The sequence below is a fragment of the Adiantum capillus-veneris genome, chromosome 23 (assembly GCF_014529385.1).
Source record: "Adiantum capillus-veneris isolate H3 chromosome 23, ASM1452938v2, whole genome shotgun sequence".
Classification (NCBI taxonomy): domain Eukaryota; kingdom Viridiplantae; phylum Streptophyta; class Polypodiopsida; order Polypodiales; family Pteridaceae; genus Adiantum; species Adiantum capillus-veneris.
In genome coordinates this window covers 120,884,176-120,900,595 of record NC_140953.1, presented here as the reverse complement: position 1 = coordinate 120,900,595, position 16,420 = coordinate 120,884,176, and the positions used below count along the sequence as shown (strand labels likewise).

Genomic DNA, 16,420 nt, shown 5'->3' with positions numbered 1-16,420 from the left:
CAATACTTGGAGGTTAAAGATAGCTCTTTGACATTGGAATTGCAGCTTGATATGTTCTAAGTGTTCATCAATGTTGAAAGAGTGGATGAGCTTATTTCCATCCTTGATAATTGCTTTTATGCGAGGAGACATTGGTCTTCTTTCTGACATATTTTCTGACATATTTGGTCTACTCGAGGTGCCTGCTATTATATAGATCTTTAACCTTTGGTATTTCTCTAGTCTTCTCCTGCTCTTGCTTTTGATTGGTTGGGGAAGTCGGCTTCATCTTTTTTGGTTCTTCCAACTTTTCCTTATCTTCAACAATAGGTTGCACCTACGGCAATTGTTCAGGCTTTGTCTCTTGATTTTTTTGCATGGTCAGTGGATTCTTGAGTAGGAGGAGGGGTGATTGGCTGGGTGGGGAGGGGTGACACATTTTTAGTGTGAATTTCTAAAGGTTCCACACCCATCTCCTCCCTTGGTTTTTCTTCTTAACAGGTTCTTCACCCTTGTCCTTGTTTTGAGACTAAGAGAAGTCGTCCAATAATTTGAGATCATTGACTTTTTGCCTCTTTGACTCCTCTTGTGCTTGCAAGATCCACATTAGCCGTGGTTGTATGCACTTGCTAGCCAATATGTTGTGTATCACATGATAATGGACTTTTATGTGCTTTGACTTGGAGTGAAACACGAGATTCTTTGCTAATGCTATCGCACTTTGATTATCACAATGTAACACTAGAGTCGAAGTAATGCCAAGAGCTCCCACTAGGTGAGCTAAACATGCAGCTTCCTTGCTAGCATCAAAAATTGCAACATACTCTGCCTCTATGGTGGAAGATGACGTACAATCCTAGAGACATGATCTCCATGACACATTTGAGCCATACATGGATCTTTGACTATCCACACTACTTGCATAATCCACATTAGTATAGTCCACAATGGATGCATCACTATTCCCAAAGCATAAGCACTTTTTTGTTGTGCCTTTCAGATATCTCAAGATATGCTTCACTACTTGTGCTTTTTGCTAGGATTTGCCATAAATTTGCTAACCACTCCCACTGTAAAAGCAATGTCTGGTCCTATGGATACCATGGCATACATAAGACTATCAATAGCTGAAGAATATGGCACATTTGTAATTTCTACTTTCACAGCATTAGAGTTGGAGCACCATTCTTGCCAAGTTTTGCATTTTCTTGCATTGGGGTACTCAATGAAGCTTCCCCCCTTGCATATTCCACACTTTTGATCTCGCTTGATTTGCATATCAAGAAAGTAATTTGCATCTCCCAAATCCTTCATTGCAATCTTGTCTTTAGACTTTCTAGCAATGAGTGAAGCATCGTTCTTGAACCATTCGTTCAACTTTTGGGTACACAAGCAGTGATCTTCCTTACACCTTTCATACCCTTGGGATTGCATACACATGTCAAACTTTAAGTAGTGATTTACCTCACTCCTTTCGTACCCTTGGGACTGCATATACTTGTCAAACTTCATGTATCAATGCCTTGAGCCATGTTTGAGGCCATATAAATCCTTATGAAATCTACACACCAGTCATGGCCTCCTCGTAGGCTTCTTAGGTTTGACTTCAAAACCCTCTGTTGTTTCATGTAGACATCCTCATCAAGGTCCTAGTGAAGGAATGTTGTCTTCACATTATCTTGACCAATTCCATGTCCTCAGTGGCTACTAATCCAAGCATGAGATGCAATGTCGTCATCTTGACCACTAGAGAAAATATTCCATCAAAATCCACACCTTTCTTTTGCTTGAAACCCTTAGCAATTAATCTAGCCTTTCACTTAGCCTTGTGATCTAGGGTAGGTTTGGGATCCTTTGCCATGTACTTCTTCTTATACAACCATTTGCAAGGCAAGACTTGTTTACCCTTTTGAAACTATATTAGCTCCCAAGTTTTATCAGCCACAATTCAGTTGTACTAAGATTACATTGCCTATTCCCACTTCATGCCATCTTCCATCTCAATAGACTCTTTGCAATCGGTGACCAATAAATAGTCTAATCCTATCTCAAACCACTTAAGTGCACGAGATGCACATGTAGATCTTCTCAGTGTCTGATTGTTGGACTCTACTCTCTCATAAGCATCACTAGCTCTCTCTACAACACTTCTAGCAGTAGGTACATCGCTAGTCGACAGACATGTTTGCGTAATGGGATTTGAGGCTACATCCTCAAATCGCACTATGTGATACTAAACCTGTTTCACGGGTTGTCTGTGCATCTTTGATTTATTAAAGATCACAATTGCAAATAACTCTCTAAGATTTCGAGTGCCAGAGATGCTAACCCATCTCTCTATCTACACCATAGCCAATAAAGATGCATTTATGTGACTTGGGGTCTAGCTCATGTCATAATTGGGCTTCTTACCTATCTAGATCTCCTATGGAATCTTGTAGTTCGATGGTATACTAGGCAATCTATTGATTATATGCTCTGCTATCATAACAACCTCTCCCCAAAATGCCAAATGACCCTCTCCTAAATATTCATATTCATGTGCTCAGTAACTTTATTATGAGTACATGTGTACGGTATAGTAAATTGCCTACCAATGCCTCATATTCTCCAAAAGTCCTTAAAGTACGAGGATACATATTCTTCCTCGTTGTCAGTACGCAAAGTCTTTAGGTTCTTACCTAACTGGTTTTCTACCATAGCTAGAAACTTTCAGAATGCACTAACGACTTTATCTTTCATCTTCAAGAGGTAGATCAACACCTTTTGAGTAGAGTCATCTATGAAAGTCACAAAATATAATGCCCCCCCCCGCCCCCCGCCGCCCCAAGAGACTTATGCAGCATGGGCTCACATGGATCACCATGTACTAATTTAGAGGATTCCCTAACTTTTAGTCTAATGGCAATGAGGTAAGCCTAGTTCATTTCCCGTGTATGCAATGCTCACACAAGCATAAATCAGTATAGTTTTAACACAGGGATATAGCCAAAACGCTCTAACTGCTTCATTCCCTTTTGATTCATATGACCAAGCCGGTTATGCCCACAACTCAGTCGAAGGCAACTCGGCTACTTAGATAGAGTTCTCTTTCGCATAAGAGACATATAAGGAATATAATGAGCCAGATTTTTGACCTTTAAGCATGACCAAAGTAACCTTTCTTGCCAAACATTATAGTGTATCCAAGGTCATCAAGCTATCCTGCTAAAACCAAACTTTTAATTAGCTTTGGCCATGTCTAATACCTTGCAACATGAGCTTAGTACCATTGCACATACGCAATTTCACATCTCAAGGCCACACATCTCAAGTTGATGAGAATCACCTAACTTAACTAAACCACGTGTAAAAGCATAACTAGAGAACCACTCCTTGTGAGGAGTAGCATGAAAAAACTAGCACCAGAGTCAATAATTTAATCTTGTGCATAACATTTGTCAAGATCTAACAACACTTTTGGACTCAAATTAGAAGTGAATACAAGTACATCTAACAGTTGTGGCATGTCAAGAACAATATCAATATGTGGAGTCTAAACGACATTGAGCTCCTCTATCTTCACGCTACTCTTCTGAGGTGTAAAACTTACGATAATGGCTTTGCCCTTATTTCTTTGTAACAAACAAAAATCTTTTTTTATGTGTCCTTTCTTGTGACAATGGTAGCATTCAATATTCCTTGTGTCATGTTCGTGGCACTTGCTACGTGCATTCTTGCAATCTTGAGAATGATCATGATTGTGACTATGACCTCTCTATCTTTGATTGTTCCTCTGGCTGCTTCCACTTGCCATATATGCATCACCATGTCCACTAATGTCGAGAGTGATGTCAAATCCCTGGTAACATTGCTAAGAACAAGGTTACCCTTGGGGATGGAGTTACTAATGGTAGTATTAAACAACAACATATCAATAAAGTTTCTTTTATTTCATCGTCAAAATTAAGCTCCTTTGATGTCAACTCAATAAACACATTGTTAAACTTGTTCAGGTCTGAACTGACCTAGTACCTTCTTTCGTGTTAAGATGCATAAGCTTATTCTCTGAAATACTTTATTCAATGCATTCTTATTATCCCATGCTAAGCATAAAGGCTCCCACAATTCTTTAGCATTGGTCTTCATCAGTGTACAAATCCTCTATACGTTGTTTCAATGGTGTTGCAAGTCCAATGTTGACTAGCACATCAAGCATTCTTTGATTCCATACAGTGAAATTAGTGTCATCAAACTTCTTAATGTAGTAATCTTCTTTCTAAGAAGATCCAACCATACTAACAAGAGCTATCTACAAGATAGTACCACTAAGAACTTATGGCAATTTTTTTTGACAAAAAAATTGTTAGAGTCTTTCTACACAAAGATCAAGATCTCCATGTAGAGACTCAACAAAATCAATGCAATGTCAACGCAAAAAAGTGTTGTAAGAAAACTAGAGGACTCACAAAAAAAATTCAGATAGAGCTCCTCTATACAGGGAGAAAAATCTCAATCCAAATAAAGACAAAACAAACACATAAAATATCAAGAGTTCTCTCTAGGCATAAATAGCATACAATCGATCAAAATAACTGACAAATGTAATTGCCAACAACAAGGCGTCAAAAGCATCTATACTCTTCTATACATGTCCTATGGTGAGGCCATGAATGGGGATCTCTAGCAACCTAATCCACCTCTAACTGGGTGACATTGGGTAACCCAGCCCTCCACTACTCAGCTTTTAAAAACCTCACGCAAGGACCCTCACAAAAGGCTATGCAGACATGACTAGACATAGTCTCAGAAAGGGCTCTTCCTATCTGAGTCTAAAAAATGACTGGGACTACAAAAAACAAGCCAAAATTGGCTCCACAATGACATACAATGGCAATATCTGCAACACATTGTACATGAAAAACACAGGTGCTCAAACAAGCACTAGACTGCCTCGAAGCCTATGCACGCGTGCTAGGAGCGGAAAGAAACATTGGCTCTGATAGCACTTGTGAGTGCGTGTGCTGTGGGTGCAAAGTGCGGGTGAGGAAAGAGATGAGCATACATAGTGTTAGTGGAGCTGAGCATGAGGATTAACCCCTCACCTCTCCGTATCATTCTATATTACCAAAGAATAGATAAGGTTAGTAAGGTGGGTGTCTAGACAGTTGGCTTGAATCCTAACAATGCTAATCACTAAAGGCTAGACTTATAGCAAATGGATATGCTCAAGAAATTGGCATTGATTTTGATGAGACTTTTGTTTCCACTTCTCTTATGACTGCCATTGGTAGCATTTGTGCATTTGCAGCTCATATTGGCTAGAATATACATTAGTTTTGGACATGAAGATTGAGATTTTGAATAGTGATTTGCATGTATCAAAGGCTCAATATTTTGTTCAAAAAGGGTAGAGAAACAAGGTGTGCAAGGCCTCGTATGGTTTAAAGCAAGCTCCATGTGTTTGGAATCAAAAGATCCATGCTTGGCTACACATGGTTTTCAAAATAGTCCAACTCATAGCATTTTGTATGTTAAGTGTGTAGATGATGTATTTATGATCATTGTGCTCTATGTTGATAACATGTTCATTGAACCATTTTGATGTTGATTTGAATGCCTCTTTTAAGATGCCAAATTTTGTGTTTTCGTATCATTATTTGGGCATATACACTTTAAGCAGATTGACGGGAGTATTGATTTGTGTAAGACGAAGTACATTCAGACATTGTTGCGTAGATTTAGCCTTGAATATTGCAATCCTATTACTACTCGTACGGAGACAAGTTTGAAGCTTAGTCTTCATGATGATGGAGACTACTTTGATGGCACTCTCTATTAGCAAGTTGTTGGTTGCTTGGTTTATGTATGCATTACGAGGCCAGAGGTTCGATATGAAATCTCATAGGTGAGTAGATTTATGCATAGCCTAGGGTCTACACAATAGAAGTAAATTAAGCGGGTCTTTCCCTACTTGAGTGGCACAATACACCTTGGGTTGTTTTCTCCCAAGGGGAAATCATTGCCGCCAAATTTACATGTTTTTCTGGACTTGGATTGGGCTAGTTTCTATGACACATGAATGTTCACAAGTGGATTTATGCATAGCCTAGGGTCTACACAATAGAAGGCAATTAAGCATATCTTTTCCTACTTGAGTGGCACAATACACCTTGGGTTGATTTCTCCCAAGGGGAAATCATTGCCGCCAAATTTACATGTTTTTTTAGACTTGGATTGGGCTAGTTGCTATGACACATGAATGTTCACAAGCGATTTTTGTTTCATATTGAGTAGCTTATGCATACCCTGGTAGAAGCAACCTACAATGGACAAGCAGAAACAACCCCATGGCGTGATAAAAGTAGTCTTTTTCTGTCTTCAGAAGCAAGGATAAGCTGAAAATATCATGAATAACCATCACAAACACTGTATTTTTCAAAGCCAACCACTGCATCTAAAAGTTGATTAATGAAAGGCAAGGCGGAAGGATCTTTCTTGGTCATTGCATTTAATGGCTTGTAATCAACATAAACTCTCCAACGCCCATCTTTCTTTGGAGTGACAACTACAGGGCTCACCCATTCACCATTATCAACTAGCACAATGAACCATCCATCCAAGAGTTTATCCACTTCTTCCTTTAAAAAATTCATTTGCTCCTTACCCATCCTTCTTAATTTTTGTCGTATTGGCTTTGCCCTTTCAACTAGTTGTGAGGCTAAGTACAAAAAACTTTCATAACTACTTTTGGGTGCATTTGGCTTAGACACCTTAGGTGTTAGATAGAAATTTGCCACCATGATCTTCACTTATAGTACTGGGGTTAGCCCAACTAGGGTGGCCAACTACAATATGAACATCTTGTAAATGTATATATAAAGGCCTAGAAAACCTAATGATAATCCTCTTTTATTTTTTAGCTCCACTCGTATGTTATCCTTTCTCTCTCTGTCTCTCCTCTTTGTGCACACTCCCCATTCCCTTTGCCATGTCTGTGAGAGAAGCCATTGGCTTTCCATGCATTCTCTACAGGTGGTATCAGAGCCATAGAGACTTCTAAACTTTTAAGGCGCCTTGTAGGTTTGTGCAATTCCTTTGGGCTCATGAACGTAAATGTGTGCGAGTGGAGAGAGCTAGATCCAGCTCACAAGAACAAATTCACAACATTGCAGCAGAAGGAAGGGTCAGCGATACACAATAGGTGAAGCAGCAATGGTAGACGAGTAAAGCGATGGTTGATGAGGGGCATGACCTTTGACAGGAATGAAGAAGTGATTAAGCATTATTGATGACATGGTAGTGCGAGGGAGCACGATAATGATGTGCACAATAGATCTTGACTCTTAGGGACCTGTCTCAGGCTGATGAGGGCACTACAATAGCGAGCCAGAGGCCTTTGATTGGGTGGTCCAAGGGTTGGAGAAAGCAACAAGCCACACAAAGCTGCGCCACACACACACTATGGACTGAAGTCATTAGTGATGCTACACAACCCCCGACTGGACTATACTTTTTTAAAACTATATTGAAGCTTATTTTTAATCAAAGAAATTTCATATGGCCATGTTTTAGGATGTTCACATGAAACTTATCTAACAATGATGATGTACCCGCATGATTATGACAAAATGTCTATGAAGGGAGTAGACTATCAGAAAAGCTCGACCTTATCTTGTAATCATCTCTTGTGAGGTTATTGGATAATCTTAAAACCCAAGGTTAGTGGTATGTTGGTGGCTCGGTAGAAGCGCTAGGTTGTGAGTAAACCTAAAACTCACGGTTGATGAGTATACCAGAAACTCGTGGTTGAGAGTAAACCTAAAACTCCTTGGTGTCATGAGAGTGGAGAAGTCAGTTCAAGGGAGTGCATGATGAATGATATGAATTTGTAGGGCTACTTTGTGAGCCTAGGATGAGTTCTTTTGTGAACCTTGGCAATAAATCCTTAGCCTCTCTTCTGTGTCGTTATTGCATGCACTGTCAAACTCACCAAAGGGAAAGTCAATAGAGTCTACCCTCGTAGTGGATGGTTGTGAGCAAGTAAGATGAGCCCGAAGGTGATCCTTCTGATCCTCTCTCTCTCTCTCTCTCTCTCTCTCCCCCCCCCCCGCGCCCATTTTTGTGCACATGTAGTTGATCAAAGAAGAAGGTGGTGCAACATGATTCCATGCATATCTTCCTGTGGGAAGCATGATTCCATGCATGTCTTCCCTTGCTCTTTGCGCATACATGTGGCCTTGCACATCAGCCGTTGCCTTGAACTACCACAGACTTGCTGCTCTCTCGAGCCTCCCACTCTATGGTTGTGTGCGTTGTCTCCTACACAGACACCTCCTTGATTGCACCCTCTTCATGCAGGAGATCTTGCAAATGCACCCTTTGTTGCATGATATCAACCATGGGAAAATTATGTGTTTGTTGAATCTTGTGGGCACCTCATTTACCTTCCCTTCCCATCATCCATGTGGCTCCTTCCTCCCTTAATGTAGAGCCCTTCCCTCCATTATAATAGTTAGAAGCTACAAAATGACAAATGACCAACGAGCTGTTGAGTAGTTAGTTGGTCAATACCTACAAGGTTAGCGGCTCAAGGCCCTGTCCGCACTTGGCATTGAAATGCTCAAGGACATCTCCCTTGTGCGAGGGGATGAGGTTGCATGTCCAGGTGGTAATTTTAGAAACCTTACATCCTTTTTTCATCCAATGGCATTATGCTAGCTCTATGGCACACGCCGTTAGAGGAGGCCTACCTCTATTTTGTGTACATATATTGACTACCTCCTTGTCGAGCCCACGTTGATGGTTGTTCACAAGAGCAACAACAAAGAGGAAGTGCACTACACCCTGACTCTTGGTAGCATAGCATCATGATCGGCAAGGGTAGGTTGTTGGAATGCGTATGTGCAAGAAGCTTCGATCGTTTAGATTGCTCACACAACCGATTTGTAGACTGATTTGTTTGGCATGTGCCCACCCTATCTAAAGGTGGCTTGGGAGGCGCCCCAAGCCACCCATGCCAAAAGCAAAGTGAATGCGTCAATCTTATTGGTGGGTGGTGCTTCAACCACCCCCCACTTAAAGTTTCGCATTTTGCATCAGTTGAGCACACAACATTCTTGTATGTTGAGCACCTAGGCTAAGGACGTGAGATGGGGAGGTTGGAAGTGAATCGTTATTTCGTGAGGAGAAGCTCAAGAGCCCCTCGAGAACACACAAGATTGGAAAGTAGTATTATTGATTGTGCTTATACAAAGATAAGGCTTGCCCTAGAGTGAAGGGCATATAAACAAGCCAAGGGAAAAAAACCTCTTGAGGAGGGGAAACAATGTCCCAACAACATTAAGTGTGTTCACACACATCACAACCATAATACAATGACAAATTCACCATGGGAGTGATGTAGTGAACATGAGTTGGCACTCATGTATAAGGGAGTGCAGACCCTATGTGATCAGTCCACAAAGGGGAGTTGGGTGAAAGCTCTTCAAAAAGCTCATGCGGCAAAGCCTTTTCGTGAAAGATTAGCAGGATTGTCCCGCGTAGGCACATAAGCCAATCTAATCTCTCTTGTAGAGAGTCCTCTCCTTGTGTCATAATGATAATGCACCTTGATTGGCTTTGTGTGAGCATGAAACATTATGTTCCTCACTACTATCAAAGCACTCTAACTATGTGTAGAGCATGTAGGGGGAGCCCATAGCTTCTCTCATAGACATGGCGAGGGAATGGGAGTGTGCGCATAGAAGAGAAGAGTGAGAGAGGATAACACATGAATGCAGCTAAAATATAAAAGAGGATTATCATTAGGTTTTCTAGGCCTTTATATAATAATTTACAAGATGTTCATATTGTAGTTGGCCGCCCAAGTTGGGCTGACCCCAATAGACGCCCCCTTTAGCCAAACTTGGCGTATTTGGCATCATCATGGTATCCCTAGGCGCTATTGGTACATCTAGGTTTAGTGCTTGATACAACATGGCAATCAAAGAAGAAGAATAGAACCTCTAAGTTTTACGCTACTTGCGTAGTGCTACGGAGGTGCTAGTTAGCTGCCAGGTTACAAGAGGGTCTCTTGGCCGATGGGGCCTTGGACCCTTTAGCCATCTCTTGACGATGCTGCTATCAAGTTTCACCTATAGCGCTGCTATAGGTGGACAAGTAGTGCAAGATGCTGGTTGCAGAGTTGCAATTGAGTGTATGTTTTTACAAAACGGGCAATCAAGCACATATGTACATATTAGTTGTTTTATAACGTAGCAAGCTTTTCGTGTGAATGCCATGGTGTTGGGAAATGCCGGCGCATGGTTTGCAGTCTGAAAGCACCCTTACACCAAGGTTTCACAACGTCCTATGGGAAGCCCCCTTGCCATTGGCGGACTTTGGATTCGCTTGTGGGCCAGGTAGCATGCGCATTGCGCTGATTCTGAAGACTGCAAATTTCGCAAAATTAACAAAATATAATAAAATAGTATTGTATAATGTTTTAGCTGTAAAGTGCCCAAATGTGAAATTTTGCCCCGCACCCACTCGCAGTAAAGAGAATCCACGCCACACGAAATTTGACCAGAAATACAATTTATATTATAACAGAAAAGATGTTTTAAATAGGAAATCATTATGTTATAAATATGTTTTAAGCATTATTATATCATTTGATTTGAGAGGGAAAAGAGGAATAGCCTAGTGCAATTTTTATTGGCGTCCAGCTGCTCGCTCGTCTGCAGGGCAGTTAAAGGCGCGTATCTTTCCCTTCACCCTTCCCACAGAAGAGAGAAGTACCGCGTCATTCAAATCTCCAACAGCAGCACAGCAAAAAGAAAATGATGGCCATCGGCTAATAAAATCTGAAATAACTTCTGGTAAATTGCAAAATATATTCTAATGCAAATTACATTACATAGTAATAAAGGCTCTGCATGAGAAAGCTCCTCGAGTCCTCTGATGAGCCTCTCCCCTGACCCTCTTTCTGCAGCCCTGTTTATAAGCAAATCTTCAGCTCCTGACTTCTTCGCCATCTTCAAGTTTACGCGGTTTCATCACAGCAGGGGAAGGCAGCTCCGCCGCTTGCGGGAACAGGGCAAGTTGCAACCCGGCAGCTTTAGCACATACACACGCATTAATCCCACTCACACGCGCCAGAGCCCGCGCCTCTCTCTCTCTCTCTCTCTCTCTCTCTCTCTCTCTAAGACGCACCCTCACACACACATCACATTGAGCTCTTCCTTAGCTGTTAGACCAGAGGAAGGGGCATAGTCACAGAGAGCAACCATTTCTGTAGGCAGCAAGCGCACGTTTGAGTTGTCCAAAACGCAAACACACACACATTTTGCGCCCTCTGTCTTCCCAGCATGTAAGCTTCTATACAGAGATTCCTACCCGGCAGCTTATTTGCTACAGCTGCATTGGCGCTCTGCCCAACTCTCTTTTGCTTTTCCTGTTCAAAAGAGCCCTAGAGCTATTAAAATTCAAATCTTGTGGCGATCCAGCAAGGCGCCAGCTCGCCTTTGCTACAGGCTCCTCATCTCCTTCCAGGTAAGGACTCTCCGTTTTCTTTCTGGTTGTTTTTTTGGGTGTTGTCGGCAGTCATCGTAACATGCGCTTCTGATTGACAACATGTGCCTACTTTTATGTTCAAGAGCTTTGTGTGTTTTCTCTGTACGCTCCCCCAACTCCCTAGAGGCTCTTTTTTTGTTTGTCGCCTCACTAAAGTGACCCCTGATCTTCTTATTTTACATCCTAGTTAACTTGCTGCACACATCACACTCCTTTTCTACGTATTTATATTACTTGGAAATTGTCTGTGAGCCAGTATCCCCTCTATGTGTCTCGCTCTTGCCAAATTATATTCCATGCGGGCATTTGTGTTTACCAGCTGTTGAAGACTGACCCGTTGACTGCGCTCTGCTCTTCAAATGCAGGTCGTAGACTCATCATCATCCAGTTGCTCTGCATTTTGATAGTGCTCACTATTTGACGGAAACCATGGCGACACCTCGTCGCCTTGCCTCTCTGTCTCTATCTCTTCTCTTGATGCCTCTGATATTCTCTATCAGTGTAAGGCTAAGCTTGTTTGCCCATGCTAGTGAAGACGATGACTTCATTTGGGCTGTTAGTAAAGATGATGCCATCCAGCCCCTCACTTGGAATGTAACCTTTGGGATTCGCTCTCCTTTGGGGACACCTCAGCAAGTAAGTAAACTCTTCTGCTCAGCTTAACATAGTGAACAAAATCTATCCTTACAGTTTCTTCATCTTGCTATGTGCTATTGTAGTCTACATCGTGGATGTTTTTGCCATATGTGCAGGTTCTTCTAGTCAATGGTGGCTTCCCGGGGCCAGAGATTCCGACGGTGACAAATGTGAACTTGCAAATCAATGTCGTCAACAGCCTTGATGAGCCTCTATTGTTCACATGGTGAGCAGAAACAAGCTTAATATGCTGGTTTTACTTGCCAAGAATAATGTGAACGTAATTTATCCATGACTTTGCATTATCCATGGTGCCTCGTTTGCAATGTCCTCATGCTGGTTGACATGCCTTGTGTGACATCAGGAATGGGTTATGGCAAAGGAGAAGCTCATGGCAAGATGGTGTCCCTGGTACAAATTGTCCTATTCCACCTGGACAAAACTTCACATACTTTTTTCAAGTGAAGGACCAGATTGGAAGTTATTTCTACTTCCCTTCCACTGGCTTCCTGAAAGCAGCAGGAGGATATGGAGGCCTTAAGGTAGACAACAGGGTCATCATTCCTCTGCCATATTCTGCCCCAGATGGTGACCTCTTTGTCCTTATTGGAGACTGGTTCAATGCCAACCACACGGTGAGTGGCTAGCTAGGTCAATATATTGCATAGCTGTTGCTTGGATTTAAAAGTGGACTGGCATTTGAACTTCCTTGCCTCTAATTTTGTAGGATCTTCAAGCCCAGCTTGATGAAGGTGGACGCTTAGGCCCCCCCGATGGCATTGTCATCAATGGAAAGGGTCCTTTTGGAGAGTTCATTTCTGTTGATCCTGGTATGAAGCCACTGTCCTCATTGCTTCTTACTCCAGAACTGATTTGTGGCATCTTCTTAGGCTCTTTGCCTCACTTGTTTTGCTCTGGATAGTTTTATAGTGGCTATGGTGAGAGCCTAAATTATTAGCTGCATTTGGATTGAAATCAAGACATGCGTGCTTTTGTTTGAAGTAGTCAACATACATCGGTCTGTCTTATTGAGGCTGGTATATTGCCTGGCTTATACTTTGATATATCTAGATGGGGCTAATGTGGTTGGTATTTCTAGATTTGTAGACTGTACAGATCATGTCTCAATGCGGATGATTTGTAGATGGCTTGTCATGTGTGTCAAAGTATCTTGTGTCAAAGTATCTTGTGCATTTGATTTTTTTTGATGTCTTTCTCGCAGTGTTTGATTTTTGAATGATAAGATGCTGCAGTTGTGGGATCTAGCTGATTACTTAGATTATTGAAGTATGATGGTTTGGTTGTTACATTGACAGGCAAGACATACAGGATCAGGATTTGCAATGTTGGTATAGCTACATCTCTCAACTTCAGGATTGCAAGCCACAATCTAACAGTAGTAGAGGCAGAAGGATCTCACACTCAACAGAACAGTTATGAGAACCTAGATATCCATGTTGGTCAATGCTATTCGGTTCTGGTCACACTTAACCAAGCCCCTGCAGACTACTACATGGTGGCTTCCTCTAGATTCACAGATCCAGTCCTTAATGGCATTGGAGTAATTCACTATTCCAACTCTGGTTCAAAGGTGTCTGGTGATCTTCCACCGGGCCCAACGATAGAAATTGGCTTCTCTATTGATCAAGCTAGGACTATAATGTATGCTTCTACTCTAAACTTCAGCATCATTTCTTTAACACATTGCCTGCTTCATTCCTTGCTCTACCTGACGCTGTCGTGACTGTTTTTGTGACTGACGTCTATGCTCATATTTATAGGCTAGGTACTTGCTACCGTTTCGTTGTCATGTCATGAACCTATGGTGATGACTGTCTCTTTGTGCTAATACCCCAAACCTCCCCTTTTTTTCAGGTGGAATTTGACAGCAAATGCAGCCCGACCAAATCCCCAAGGGTCATTTCACTATGGCAATATCACTGTTACCGAAACTGCTGTCCTAGAAGGCACCTCAACAGCAATCAATGGCAAGCAACGCTATGCAGTAAACAGCATTTCGTATCAGAATCCGGACACAGCATTGAAACTTGCAGACTATTTCAACATTGGTGGGGTGTTTTCATTGGATTTCCCTAGGTTCCCCAGTGGGAGCTCTCCTTTCTTGGGGACGTTTGTGCTCAACACTGGGTACAGAGGTTTTCTTGAGCTTGTATTCCAGAATGATGAGAGCATTGTGCAGAGCTGGCACATTGATGGATATGCTGTCTTTGTTGTGGGGTAAGATGCAAATTGAATATTAGCGTAGCTTTGCTGGGGTCCTTGATGTCTTGTTAGCATCTAAGTTAGTTTTTTCTTAGGAGTCATTTATCTTGTAATCAGGTCTGATGGTGGGAGATGGAGTTCTGCTAGCAGAGGAGAGTACAACCTTCTCAATGCTGTGGCACGGTCCACATTCCAGGTATGTACTCTCTGTGGATGGATGTCATGGTGGAACATGGGCTCCAAGTGAATACTCTCAATAATTACATTCCTGGAAAGAGGCACCTTTGTGGCTTCTGTAAGTCTAAATGGATCGACGTATATAGTGGGTATGTACTATATGGGTGTCCTGTTGGATTACATAGTGCGTATGTTCTGTCTATATGGAATGGATTACCTGCCGGGTTTGTTGTACCATCTAAATGGATGATCTGCTGGGTCCTTTGCAGACTAATATATTGGGTCTGTCTGAATCTTTAAAAATTTGCCCAAATTACACAATACTTCATCAATCACGTGCTGAAGAAAAGGCACTTTTGTGGCTTGTGCAAGGCTAAAGCAGCTCCTCATTTTGGGATTTTGCAGGTATATCCACAGTCTTGGACTGCAGTTATGCTAGAGCTGGACAATGTGGGCTTGTGGCATATACGGTCTCAGATATGGGAACGCCAATACTTGGGTGAGCAGCTCTATTTTAAGGTGCCCAATCCAGATGGTTCTTTCAGAAATGAGGCTGACATCCCCCCAAATGCACTACGGTGTGGACAAGCCATTGGACACTAAAATTTGTGTCACGGGCCCCTCTTAGCTTTGCTATCATTGATGAGCATGGAGTGACTTAGCTGAGAGCTTTACTATTATTTTGACTATTGAACATTATTGTAGCTCTCCATTGCAGCAGCTCATTGAGCTTTTTCATTCTAGAAAAGAAAGCGGGAACTTTGGCTTGTTGGAATTTTTGATCCTATCACATCTTCAATGGAGGAATCTGAGAGTAACCTATGTAGGCTCAGGCTTCACCCCACATTCTTCCCCAAGCATGTATCCTCCTTCATAATAATGTGAAATTAGAAGCTATTTTTGCATTCTTGACAACTTGTCCACATAATTGTACCAAGCTAAGGTTTTTAAAAGGATTTATTGTATTCCTGAACTAAGAATGCTCTCAACTACTGAATTTCCAGTGCCTTCAATGAAATTAATTCTTTTCCATAAGTTCCATTTTCTGTGATACACCTCGCTTTCCTTATGAAAACTAATTTTTAATGAGCATAGAAGTGCAAAGGAAAACAAATTTGGTCCCAAAAAGGACACTTGGTGTCTATTCTAAGTGTCCGTTTTGGATGCATTAAGTAAAATGGTACATGTCATTCCTAAAAAAATTTGAAGAAATGCTTTTGCCAACTTATAGAATGGTAGTTAAAAAAGTATGTAACACTGAACTTTTGTACACAATCACAATAGTAACCTAATCACCTTGAAAAGCACTTCTGCAAAACAACAGTTGATGTTGGAAATTTGTATCCAAACTTAAGACAGTGGATCAAGGTACATGTCACAATCCATGGTCAGTACTTGTATATATATGCTTAACATTCTAGACTTAATAGTGATCTCTGTCCACTTTGTGATTCATATTAAATATAAAGTCGTGCCGATCATATATGCAACTTTTTGTATTCCATTAAGCACCACGTAAAACACACTAGTATGGCCGGTCGCCTTCGGCGACCTCTTTCTCCTCTCTCTCCTTTATCGTGCGCACAAGGGCTTCTCTCAGGTTTGGAGTTTAGCCCTCATGTCGCATATTTGAACAAGTGTGAAGGGCATATTTGAACTAGTGTGAAGGGCTACCCCTTTTGTCATGTTATGTCAGTTTAGATATTGTTTTGTGCATGTATTGATTAGATTTACCACTCAATTGCTTAAGATGATACTATTTTATGGTTATTCTGTTTTATGCTAATAGATCTATCACTCAAAAACTTACGATGATGCTATTTTATGGTTAGCTGGTGACTTATGCCTTGTCCCAAAAGTTGCACATATT

The 16,420-nt window shown here is 41.5% G+C and overlaps 2 protein-coding genes across 2 annotated transcripts; both read left to right on the top strand.

Moving 5' to 3' along the window:
* The first annotated feature begins 10,252 nt into the window (after positions 1-10,252).
* LOC147428460 (uncharacterized) lies at positions 10,253-12,016 on the top strand. Its single transcript, XM_086496847.1, has 5 exons — positions 10,253-10,558; positions 10,646-10,820; positions 10,934-11,042; positions 11,328-11,493; positions 11,880-12,016. Exons 1-5 carry the CDS (start codon positions 10,253-10,255, stop codon positions 11,916-11,918), a joined length of 795 nt encoding a protein of 264 aa, XP_086352973.1. The 3' UTR covers positions 11,919-12,016.
* Positions 11,692-15,465, top strand: LOC147428459 (L-ascorbate oxidase homolog). The gene is made up of 8 exons (XM_086496493.1): positions 11,692-12,150; positions 12,267-12,376; positions 12,515-12,785; positions 12,878-12,980; positions 13,467-13,812; positions 14,026-14,388; positions 14,491-14,569; positions 14,956-15,465. Exons 1-8 carry the CDS (start codon positions 11,944-11,946, stop codon positions 15,151-15,153), a joined length of 1,677 nt encoding a protein of 558 aa, XP_086352619.1. The 5' UTR covers positions 11,692-11,943; the 3' UTR covers positions 15,154-15,465.
* The last annotated feature ends 955 nt before the right edge of the window (positions 15,466-16,420 follow it).